Here is a 12966-nt window from a genome sequence, read left to right as displayed (position 1 = left end):
AATTTTTACAGATGCAACCTTTCTTCAGCTACCACTGAAAAAAGGTAATGGTGTGGCTGTTGTCTTCCAGGATGTGACCTGGGAGAGCTGTGGCTTGTAATTACTTTTTCTCCATGCTATTACCTTTGGATTGGTGGAACAGTTCACATGCTCTTCTTCTGTTTCTTTGCCTGCTTCACAGATGTGCTGTCAGGAGAACAGAGGGTGATAGTTTCAGATTAAATACCCCTGAGATCTTAACGGCCTCATCACTCACTTGCTGACTGACACAAGAGTGTCAGGTGAAGTACGCCTGTTGCTTCTCCTGCATTTGGCATCATGATCTCGAGGAGTGGAGTTAATTGGGTACCCTAGTTCTCTTTCTGGGCAAGACGGAGCATGGGAATCTTGCTCAAATTGAAATCAGATCTACTCTGTAGTCACTTGCAGTAAATAGGAAGAAATGCTGTGGGAAGACTGTGGGAAAGGTAACAATAAGAAATGTTCTGATGGTGTTTGGTTTTGGCTTTCATTGTTGGGATCCCTGCTGAGGAAGGCTGCAAAAGTAACAAGTAAAGAGGTGGGTGAGGAATGGCTTAATCTTTTTTCAAAGAATGCTGAAAAAAAATCCTGCATTTGTGATGAGAAACAAATGTTGTGTTACGAGCTATGTACAGACCTGGTGGAGCTGTGAAGTGTTGCCTTCCAGGGAGAGAGACGAGGAATTCAGTGTTTCACACCTCAGTAAGAAAGGGTTAGTAGGTGCTGTGACCATCATCTATCAGTGCAGGCATGAAGAACAGAAAAATAATGACAAAGGAACTTGTTATTCCAGCAAACAAAGAGAGTTGGATGTTGAAACTAATCAAATCCAAGCTGAGGATAAGGTGACCATTTTTAGGTCTTAAAGGAATTATCAAGTGCAACAATTAATTAAAGTGTTGTTTAGTTCTCTGTTAGGGGATGCTTGAAAACCAAGATGAGATGTTTCTCAGAAAAGACCGATAAGCTTCAATTAAATCAGAGCTACTGGACTTGAAGCAGGAATTAAAACAGAAAAATAAATTTGGTGGCTTGGATTTTACGGGCTAATAATGAATTGGTGAATCTATGAAGGGGAGCCTCCTACCACTGCCTGATAGTCACTAGGGAAATGTTATAGCATAAAGCTCATATTTTCTGTATCCTTGTTTTTATTTAAGTGCATTTGCACTTAACTGAAACACTTTTTTTTTTTTTTAAGTGAGTTGTCATAAGTAAACAGCTGGCTATGTCAGCAAACGTCCATCTGCGCTGCCCATTTGAAGTGCTTGCTGTGCTGCTTCAGCATCCTGTTCCCCTGATCCTGCCGTCGCCCGTCCTCTGTGGCTGCCCCACGGGGGCTGTCCTGGGGTGAGAAGGACTCTCCCCAGGCAGAGGGAGCCGATCGGCGCCCTGGGGTCTTGACCATGAATGTAGCTGAACGCCACCCAAGGAGGCTGTGTGCCTGCAGGTGCTATCCTCCAGTGTCCATCTGTACACAGCACAGGGGAGCTGGATTGTTGCGTTGTCATGGGGACATTACAGAAAATACTAGCTCTTACAGAATCTTCAAATTACTGTGAAGAATGTTTCAGGCACACAATGTTTCAGTCGCAGGGATCTGGCCCCGCACAGCAGTGATTCCTGCTCCTGTATGGGAGGAAGAGGGGGGAAATGGAGGAGGTTTTGCAGCTGCAACCAGCCAGCCCTGCAGCAGATTGCAAAGACCATGACCATTGCCAGTGCATTCCTGGGTTTTCGAGAGACTGCAACAGAAAAATCTCTCTGCCTCTTTGTGATAGCTTATCATAGCTTAAGCTAATGTCCCCTAAATACTTAAAGTATTTGAGTCATTGTAGGAAAACAACTTAATTCTATCCCATTGATTTCTAAATGGGGAAGATACATCTCTTGTGTTTAACAGAGGGGCAGTGATAATAATTATCACTGATTTAGTTAAACTTTATTTGCTTACATAAGGAAAGATTGTTTGACAAAAAGGTGAAGTGTTTATAGATTTGCATGCATTGATATATACCATTCTGAATTAGTATCATTCTGCTGTCTTGCAAATCTTGCAAAGATCTTTGCTATGGATTTGAAATTTATTCTAAGATTTGAGTATGGAACAGATCAAGCCAATAATTTAGCCTAACTGAAAAAAGAATGGATTTAAGCTCTTGTGTATTTTGTAGGTCACAAAGAAATTCATGTATACTTAATCCACACACAGAATCATACAGTGCTGTGTGTTCATGTAAATTGACATGCAGGGGCAAAACCCACCTAATTTTCCAATCCTGAGTTTAGTGCAGAATAGGCAAAGCTATAGAATTTACAGTAGTTACATAGTATATGAAATGAGAATAATTATAATTCAAATTTAATTAAAGATAAATGGGAATGTATTCACATGCATCATGATATTTATTGCATTTTGTAAAAAACCTGGTATTTCCCTCTGGTTTTAATCCCTTTTCTAGAACTCTATTAATGTTCATGAGAAAGAGATAATGGCTATTTTAATTTCTTTGTATCAGTACATAATCAGAACACTGTCCCCTTTTCCCTGCAGAGAAGAGAATACACGAGCACAGAACACGAAGCAGTGATGTATCAATGTAGATGGGTCAGTGAGTTTAGAACTGTTTTACAAAGTCAGTGAAATTTATAGTCTATTCAGATACTCACTTCATGTGCTTCCCAACAGAGGTGGTGGGGGGTTTTTTGTGGGAGGTTTTTGTTTGCTTTTAAGCTTAGGGAATGTTTGGGGTTTTAAAGAAAAGCTTTTCCTTTTTCTGTCTGAAATGGAAATGCAAAAATGGAAATACTTCATTAAAGTTGCTGTAGCAGAAGTTGACTCACCCTGCTTTTTAATGAACGATTACTATCATGTTTAGTAAACTCATACGCTGTGATATTCCTGCACTTCTCTGACTGCCATTTGGTTACCCAGTATTGAATGAATCTAGATATCCTTGTTTTCTGATAGAAATTTCCGATAATCTGCAATTTCAAACAGTCCTGATGACCTTTCTACAGCTTGGAGGTTGCCAGCCTGACGCGGGCAGATGCTGATCTGGAGGCATATCGAACACAGATATGTAAAGAAGTGATTGCTATGATGATGAAGAACATGGTCTTAAGTCACACCCTCTTTCCTCATGTGGAGAAGAGGATGAGTTCAATTTTCAAAAAGCAGTTTCTTGCAATGGAGAAGGAGATTCAGGAGGAGTATGAAAGGAAGATGGTGGCTTTAACAGCTGAGTGTAATCTGGAAACTAGGAAGAAAATGGAGGCTCAATGCCAGAAGGCAAGAGCTGCAAATGAAGAGGCTGAGGAATTAATGAAGAAAATGAATGAAAAGGTAAATCTGGTATAAAATCAAGATATTTTGCATGATATGTGTTGTTATATAGATGGTTTCTCTTTTAGACTAGAATGGCCGAGCTGTCCTCTTAGAATAGTAAAGAGAAAAGCTGTACAATTTATAATGTGTTCAAAAATTCAGATGTTGTAATTAGGGTAGTTGTTATTAAGAAACTGGGTTTTACTTCACCAGAAAATGAACTTATCTCAAGAGATTCTGTGACACATGGAAAAAAGGTTGTCATTACCCAGATTTTTTTTATAGTCACTTAAAACCTTGCGAAGTGGTGTATTTTTATTTACTGTATTTTACTGCAGCAGTTCCTAAGAACTCCAGTCAGACACTGTGTAGAGTATTTTGCAAATTCAGAGCAGAGCAAACTCTGCATCATAAACCTTACAATCTAGGTAAAAAGCCTCCAATATTGATATTCTTATTTTGAAGAAAATGAGACTATAAATGCAACCGAAGGCTGAGGTCCTCCAAACTGAGTGAAGGCAAGCAGAACAATCTGTATTTTAGGCAGAGCAGGGAGTGGACTTCTCTTCAAAATAGCCTGTGGATAATAGTGAGATAAATAATTTAAGGCAGAGTATGATTCTTTACAAGTTTAGAGTCTCTTTTTAAGTAAAAGCTTAGTGCTTATGTGTGTCACTTTCATTCAAAGATCTCTGTCCGAGGGGGTAAGTATCATTACCCAGGATTTCATAGGTAGTGACTAGCTGGAAATAGAGCCCAGGTCACCAGTCCAACATCCCATGTACAAGATTATGCTCCAGTCTTCCATGTCTTTTTTCAAGTATATTGAGTGTTTACAATAAAACTGAATCCCCCTGCCCCCCCCCCCCCCCTTTTTTTTTTTTACTTTATGTGTCTGGAGAGGAGTCTGTTAAGTTTTGAATATTTCACCTCTGTAAGCTTAAAATGCTAAAATACCCAAGTTATTGATTCATGCTTGTCTAATGTTGTAACTCCCATTAAGAGGATGACTTGGTGGGAATAAATAGTGCAGTTCGTTACTTACAAGTGGGGTTTTGCTTCTGGAGCACAAGTGGGTACATGGGTATTGAATGTGATGCTGCTGAGTTTCCAGCTGTCTGTTTCAGTTCGATTGTAGAGACAAAATAAGTTATGTTAGGAGTATAATCACTTAGACCAGTATGTTCCATACTTGTGTATGTTGTCTTTTTAGTCAATACTTAAGTTTTTGACCTTCTGTTTTGTTTTTGTTTTGTTTTGTTTTTTAAAGAGAGCATTTTTATTTGTATATCATGTACCTATAGTTGTTAAGGAATTTTATGACAATTCATATTTGCAGTTTCAACAAAAGAAGTTTTTTGCTGAGCGTGACCCATCAAAGGTACTACAGTATGTTGAGGCTCTCAGGAAGAACTTAGGTTTATTAGGCCGTTGTGCGGAGAAAATGGATGGCACAAGGCTAGTGAGCCAGTTTAATTTCTTTGATGTTTCCAGGTGAATTTTAAATTGTGACTCAAGGGAGTTTTCAAATATTGTAGGATATGAACACCCTTAACTAGAGGTGCTAGAAAGTCAAAGGAGACGGCAAGGAAGGGATACTTGTGAACATCTTTTTAAGAATCAGGTGAATTGTACTCTGCAGAAGTCTTTTTCCTTCTGTTGGTTATAGAAGGAGCCTAGACTAGATGCCATTACCACTTAGGTAGACCTCACTGGGATAAATCCTACCTTTGCAGAAAGAGGGGCCTGACTGAAACTCAGTATGTGAACTCACACTAAATATGCTCTCAGCAAAGCAGCTTTTCTTTGCACAAAATACATTGGTATTGGTTCAATCTGGTTTATATTGGAAATCCTGAATGGTAGGAATCAAACAAAGAATTAAGGCCAGTCCAGTACTTGTCCTGGCCCATTTATCATATACTAACACCTTGCTGTTCGCTTCGCTGTCTGTGAAAGGACCTGTTTTTGTACTTGCCATGGAACCTGGTCCGAAAGGACATGCTGGAGCTCTAGGGTTGGCCCACATTTGTGCTCCTGGCAGCAGGTGTACTAACGTCCAAGAGACGGCAGTGAAAAACAGCTGGAGCAGTAACCGTCTCCCCTTCTCAGCCAAAACACAGAATGTATATTCCCTGCCTTTTTGATTGTTTGCTGTCTGCAGTGTGTCACTTGGGAATGAGGGGTGAGGTTCAGAGGGCAGTTCTCCCCAGATAAATAGTATGAAATTTAGGACAAGGTCAACATAACTACTGTTAGGTAGCTTTGCTGGCATAAGAAGCATTCTTTGCTCTGTTGGACATGTATGTTTTGATTCTCTAAGGAGTTTATGCCATCTGAGATTAAAGCTATGAATGTGCAAGTCTTACTGGAGAGCTATGAGAAAGTATTTCTTACAAAAAAGATTTTAAATTAATTGCCATTTAATTCTACTCCATTGTTGTAACTCTGAAACGATGCTCTTGGATTAATTTGTAGAAACCAATCGATAAAGTGGGTCACCAATAATACAGACTTTTAGAGATTTGTAGTAGAATAGTGTTTTCTAATTTATATTGTTTTTAAAATGTATGCTTATTGTTATTTCATTGTTCTGATTTATATGAGTCTATTAAATTTTAATAGGATTTCAGGATTGATGAAACCTAAGAAATTGATTTCATGTATAGTTTTTGTGTTGAATTTCATGCTGTTTTGTATAATTTATCTTAAATAATGCTTCTAAATTCTAAAAAGACTTTATGCCTTGGAAGTGTTATCTGGATTAGAGATTGACAGCTGTACAAGCCCTGTCATTCCAAACAGGTGAAAACCACGGAAAGTGTACACTGATTTAGCGTTAGCCTTCATTCAAACCTGAAATGAGAGTAATCAGAGTATGCGTAATACATGTATGAGCTAGTAGCACTGATACTCTAAAGTATGTTGAATACTGAAAATCACTTCAGATTTATTTATTTCTCTCTTCTCTGCAGCCTGCTGTAGAATACAAAAGTCTTCTGGATAGGCTTCACAGACTGGAGCAGGACCGCCTGAAGAGGTTCCTTCTGGTAAAGCAGGAGGAGTATTTTGCAAAGGCTTATAGACAGCTGGCTGTTACCCAGAGAAAGGAGCTCCATAATATCTTTTTTACACAGATAACAAACGCTACTTTCAAGGGAGAACTGAAGTTGGAAGCAGCTAAAATGTTAGTGGAAGGTTACTCTAAAATACAGGTAATAGGATGATAACTCCATTCCTAACCTAATGACAGAATACAAATCCACAGTAACTCTTGACAAGTGTTTCAGGATAAAAGTTATCACTTTTATAACTATTTTTCTTAGCAGGAATTTTAAAAAGTATAATGCAATCATTATGTACATCTAGACATATACACAACTGTATATTGGTGCATATGGACAGCCTTTTTCTACAATACTGACTTAGATATATTTGCCATAACATTATGTGCTTAGTGCTGACTTTTGTTTTCATGGGTAATATTTCCAAAGCACCCAAGTGCTGAAAGCTTGTCTTTACTGCTCAGGGAAAATAAGACTAGTAGCTCACCTGTATCATGCAGAAGAAAGAACTGTAGCGTTCGCCACATATCAAGGTGCCGCGATTAGATCACTGGTCGGCCCGGACCAGGGAAAGAGACAGATAACACACACAGTGTGAGCGCCAACTTCCGCCTTTTATTGCGCAGTTAATTCCTTTTATACTAACAAGGGTAGGCGGAATTACAGATACATCATAAGGCTGCGACTAACCCTCTAACTTTCCGTGACATCGCAAGATCTTCTGAACGCCGAACCCTACAAAGAACTTTGAAAACATCTCTACACCATGCAGTGGGAAATTGTGTAATATAAATCCCCAGTTTTGCAGTGAATATATTGATATATCTGCATAACTTGGGGCTCTGCTTAGCTCCTGAAAGCTCTGTTGGTGCAGGTCTGCCCCTAAGCCTGCACCTACAGGATGTTCTGAGAGCAGATTTGTGCTTGTGCAGCAAACTTCTGGTTCCAGGTCTACCCTCACTGGTGTTAATGGGGCCCTCAGCATGGTACAGAAATGCCAGAGTGCCATTTTCAAAAGTAATTTCAGCCCAAATAAAGGGACTTAGGCAACTAAGAGAACACTTAGGTACCTAAATCTATTTTATGAATGGCATTTTCTGAAACAGAATCAGATGCTGTCTAATGAATGGTACCTTTGGTGGCCTGTCTGTATAGGCATTTTCAAACCCCCCTAGGCAACACATGCTTTCCTATACTTGAGAAGATGTTCTGATCCCCCCAGTCCAAATATGTAGACTACTGAAATTGTGGCATGTCTGAAGTGCTATGGTTTTGTATTTTTGAGAGGTTGAGTATCTCTAGCTTACGCAGTTGGGGATGCTGATGAAGAGTATGTTCAGGACTTTAGTTTTGGTTTCAGTTACATTTTAAGACTCTTGCAACAGAATAGCTTGAGTTGTTTTCTCAAGGTTTTTTTTTTTACTCTATTTGTGTTGAAAGTTAGTGTTCTAGATTCCAAAAATTCTGGGAAATGTTCTTCTGGCTACTTCTTGAAGAAGAATATGATTGTTGTGGTCCTAGAGGTTGAAGGTCTGGAGGTTAAAAAGCAGCATCTGGAAAGTAGGTGTCAAAACATGGAAGGCCCACTCCTAAAACCAGATGCACTGTCAGATCTCAGTACAGAAAAGCCACCCATGGGCCACTGTCAGATATAGATGCAGCAAGCACTTGTGCAAAAGACAGTTGAGCAGCTAGCAGAAGATAGAGCAAGTGAAAGAAGTTTTGACAATGTTTTGGCTGCTCAGACATGCGTCACCTAAGTATCAGACCTTGTCTTGGCTATCTGATGCTAGCAAAATGTCTGCTATAGACCACTGTGCACCTGCCTCTGGTCTCTACCAGACCCATTCGTAGGTACCTAAACCCTTCCTGTTCCCCACTGTTGGAAGCAGGAACTTCTGCCTGTGTGCAGCGGGCTTGGCTTTCCCCACGCTGTACTGGACACACGTGGAAGACTTATCCTTGGCTTTGAAGTCAATTTGAAAATGTTACCCTTTATTTATTTAATCATACAATACATTGTAAAGAAAAAAGAAAGGAAAAAATAAAAAAGAAAGAAGGGCACGATGCCACTTACTGCTGTTACTGAACACATGCTGTCTTCAGCTCCCAATTCAAGAAGACCTTTCAGCCTGTGGATAGCTTTAAGCAGGAACAGTTCTACTAACACTGGTAGGGTTGCATGTGTATTTCATCGTGGGTACATGATCAAATGACCTATTAACTCAGGGCTCTCGGGAGGTGTGCTAACTGTTCGGAAGAGTACACACAAAAAATACTGAGGTGTTCAGGCCTAAAGCTCAGCACATCATTTATTTTGTTTTGTTGAAATAACAGTAATAATTTGACGTGGACATTAGAGTTAAGTTGATAGAAGCTAATTGTCTTTCACTTGTAAGAGCTTTTTAACTTTAACCTGTTAATGAACAAATCTGGTCTGATACCCACAGGTGTTAGCTGAAATTAACATTACATCTAATTAAATATATTTGTTCACATTCTTTCCTGTAGGGAGACATTGAAGAGCTAATGGATTTTTTGCAAGCTAGCAAGAAATATCATCTGAATAGAAGATTTGCTTACAGAGAGTATCTTATAAGTAAGACACAGTTAAGGGATTCTCAAGCCTGTGCTCTTATAAATGCAGCTGCAGCCCAGATACCAAGTCTCATTAATAGAATGGAAAGGTAAATATCTGAATTGTTTTCTTGGCAGCCATTTGACTACATTGTCTCAAAGACAATAGAATAGTCTTCAAAAGTCTTTTTGTCTGTGTTACCTAGCAGGAAAGGTACACAAAAATGTTATCTTTTAAGTTAATTCTAAGAAAATATTTTGTAACCGATGACTTTGTTAGTTAATATCCCAGCAGACACTAAGGTGAGTGTCCTGGTTTTGGCCGGGTTAGAGTTAATTTTCTTTCTAGTAGCTGGGATAGTGTCATGTATTGGATTTAGTATGAGAATAATGTTGGTAACACACTCACTGTTTCAGTTGTTGCTAAGTAGTGTTTAGACTAAGTCAAGGATTTTTCCAGCCAGCAAGAAGGCTGGAGGGGCCCAAGAAGTTGGGAGGGGACACAGCCAGGGCAGCTGACCCAAACTGGCCAAAGGGGTATTCCCATGTGACATCACACCCAGTATATAAACTGGGGGGAGTTGGCCTGGGGGGATCGCTACTTGAGAACTAACTGGGTATCAGTCATCGAGTGGTGAGCAATTGCATTGTCCATCACTTGTTTTCTATATTCCAATTCTTTTATTATTATTGTCATTTTATTATTATCAGTAGTATTTTCTTTCATTCTGTTCTGTTAAACTGTCTTTATCTCAACCCACGAGTTTCACTTTTTTCCTGATTCTCTCCCCCATCCCACTGGGTGGCAGGGAATGAGTGAGCAGCTGCATGATGATTAGTTGCTGGCTGGGGTGAAACCACAAGCGTGAGGCTTTGTTGTCTGTGTCCACTTTGTACAGCACAGAGGGTAATTGCTGGGAACATGTACAGTACCTGTTTGTAATTCTGACTTCAATGAGAATCAGAGTCATTGTCGTGGTTTAACCCCAGCCAGCAACTAAGCACCACGCAGCTGCTGTGGTTTCTCAAGCTGGAAAAATAGGTTCCACTCACTTTTTAATGCCTGTTATTGCACCTAACAGTCATGAAACAGATCAACTACAAAACAGAGGAAATGTGTAGTATTAGTAGTCCAAGACTCTGTGAATCTCATCCCCAAAAATGTACCAAAAAACCACTCCAAAACCCCAAAAACTTCTGAAACCAACAAGCATCATTACCTAGATGAAAAATTAATTTTTCTAGCAGTCCCCTATTAAACTTCTCAAAGTATGCAGTGGTCGTAATACTCTGCGGACAAAGGAAACGTGTCCATACTTGGAGACAGCATTGTAGAGAAGCAATCCCATCTCACTTTCTGGGACTAGAAATAGTTATTTTCCTGTAACTTCCCACACCTGCTGTGGCAGGAATTCCTTTCAGGCAAATGTTGGCCAAACTGTTATGTTATTATTCATTCTTTAGCTGTTGAATTTATAAAGCTCCAGAATATAGTATTTCAGATTATGTGGTAGTCTTTTTTTCCCTACAGGCCAGTTGAAATATCCTAGTATAAACCTTGAGGAAGTTATAATCTATGCTGGGGAGGCTTGTATTTCAGTTTCTAATTATAAAGTGATTTGGGGGATATTTACAAATTGGAGCATTAAAATTTGAGCAGCAAGAGAATTCTGGTCTGAATGGCTGGTACTTTAAATTGTATCCATAATATCCTCTTATTTTTCACTTTAGCATTGAATCTGCTTGTTTAAATATAGACACAGGTCTGTCGTAATCTATTGTGTCCAGCTTTAATAGCGTGCCCTAAACTTTCTGTTATAAATGGAATTTTAAAATGCAGAACGGTTTGTATGGAGAAGAGAAACTGAGAAAATATGTAGACTAGATATACCACAGATAAACAGATTCAGGGATACATAAACCAGCAGATAAATGATGAGGGGAGAGGTCTTTTAAAAATGGAGCTTAATAGGATGTTTAAAATTTATCAGCTAGCAAGGCAATTTCAAATTAACATGAAAAATATTCTGTGTGGCCAGAAATAAAGGTTATAAAAAGTAAAATAAAACCAAACCAGTTCTAGGGAGGGTTGTGAACATTTTAAATGAAATAGAGCAACCAGTTTTCAAGCTGGGCTTTCTAAAGATAGTATTTAAATAAAATGTCCCATTTGTGAGGACTGGCTATGGGTACTCAGTGCCTTTGGAAATCAAGTCCATGGACTGCAGTGCCAAAAGGCAGGAAAGCAAGGTTTAAATTATAACCCGTAATAATAGATTTCAGGGGTGTCTAGCTAGGCTTTTTGTGTTTTCCTTTAAAGACTAAATGGACAGGAGGGTGATACTTGAAGCAGTATTTATCCTGGGTTGTTCTGGCTATCCCCAGAGGCACGAGTTCTTCATGTTTTTGAACTACAGCAGCTGTAACATGTCGCATTGTTCTTTTGCCAGTATCTGCTTGTTCACAAAAAGTTTTCTTCCTTCTTTTGTCTCTTAAAAACTGAATCCAGTTCTGCTGACTCTCTAGGTATGAACAACTCAAGCCCCTTTATAAATTTCTCCCCAAATTTTAGTTTTTATAAGACCTCAAGCATTTCTTGTGAACTGTGTTTTTAAAGTAGGCAGTTGATAATCTTTGACATAAAAGATCAAAGCAAAACATCTCGTATTGGTCTCTTACTCTTCTGAATAGTGTCAATTTATATGGACCTTGTTATAAGCAAAGTAATTTTCTGAACAGCGTCCTGCTGGACCTTTCAGTGAGTTGGTATTAGAAAGTGAATGCCTCTAGTTGTAATGCATTAGTGTAAAGGTTTCTAATAATCTTTTAAAACTTTTTCTGCTTGTAGCACTTTGCTATGTATAGTATTTACTGCTTTGAATTATTTACCTAAATTTTGATCTGAGTACCAGCAAGATGCCAGTTCAGCAGGTAAAATCCTGAAGTAGCTGAAGCAGAGTAACATGGGCACTGTCTTGCAGGTTCTCTCTGTGTAGTCTCTGTATAGTGTTGCGATTCAGCCTACATGTACATTCAGGCTGGTGCAACTTTTCAGCTTCATTATCTATCTCCCTTATGTTTCAGTGATGCTCCCATGCCTTCTCGACCTTTCATAAAACAAATCTTCCTTTGCTGGGGTCCAGCATCACTTAGTTCTCCATAGCATCAGATACAAACTACTACTTTATAGTTTTAGTGCCCTCACTTCACATTTTCTCCTAATTTTGCTGGCTTTCATTCAGTACAGAGAAGTCAAGGTCTGCCTCTGATTGGCCTGTGATACTCCTGCTGTTGGCCACACGCTTCATCTGTGTTCCTTCCATGGCACTCGTTGCATTCGGGAGGATCTCCCTGTAAACATCCTTGTCATTACTGCAGTATTCTCCTTCATTAAAATTCTCCTTGTTCAAAGACATAAAACATGTGCCTGCACATTTCTTCAGTGATTAGATGTCTGGTATGCTGAGACCAGGCAGTTTATCATACAGTCTATACTGTCATTATCTTTCTCCTCTCCTTCTATTTTGTGTTTCAGTTTGGAGTCCTTTGGGAACAGGACATCTTTTAATTCTAATACTGTAATTGTTTTTATACTGTTACGGTCTCTTGCCAGGATTGAGCCTTCTAGGAATTACCATAATACTGATTAATGTAAGTAAGTTGCCACATAAACTCCCATAGCCTTCTCTGGTGGTAGGCATTTTGCCCATTATTTTTGTTATTTGGAATTTCTAAATAAGTAGATTCCAAAAAAATAAATAGATGGGTTTTACAATACTGCATCACCTTCAGTTTGAGCTGTGGACCTGGATCTCTAAATAAATCAACAACCTGAAACTGAAATAATGTAGACTTCTTTTTTTCTTTTTTTTCCTGCCTAAGAATAGGTTGGTATATATCATCTTCCAGTCATTCTGTGTTGTATGGCTTTTTCTGTATCTTTCATTTGCTGGATGGTTCCAGCACATCTATCTT

At 39.0% G+C, this 12966-nt stretch overlaps 1 protein-coding gene across 5 annotated transcripts in view; it reads left to right on the top strand.

Annotated features, from left to right (window-relative positions):
- The window catches only part of EVC2 (EvC ciliary complex subunit 2), a 79946-nt gene that overhangs the window by 35708 nt on the left and 31272 nt on the right, over positions 1–12966 (top strand). For all 5 annotated transcript variants that reach the window (XM_069793801.1, XM_069793810.1, XM_069793795.1 and 2 more), the window contains exons 10-12: positions 3043–3367; positions 6325–6564; positions 8926–9101. In XM_069793801.1, coding sequence (XP_069649902.1) covers positions 3043–3367; positions 6325–6564; positions 8926–9101 — 741 coding nt within the window. The remainder of the gene's footprint in view (positions 1–3042; positions 3368–6324; positions 6565–8925; positions 9102–12966) is intronic.

The sequence above is a fragment of the Haliaeetus albicilla genome, chromosome 1 (assembly GCF_947461875.1).
Source record: "Haliaeetus albicilla chromosome 1, bHalAlb1.1, whole genome shotgun sequence".
Classification (NCBI taxonomy): Eukaryota; Metazoa; Chordata; class Aves; order Accipitriformes; family Accipitridae; genus Haliaeetus; species Haliaeetus albicilla.
Note: the sequence above shows the minus strand (reverse complement) of the source record. Positions and strands in the feature narration are given on the sequence as shown.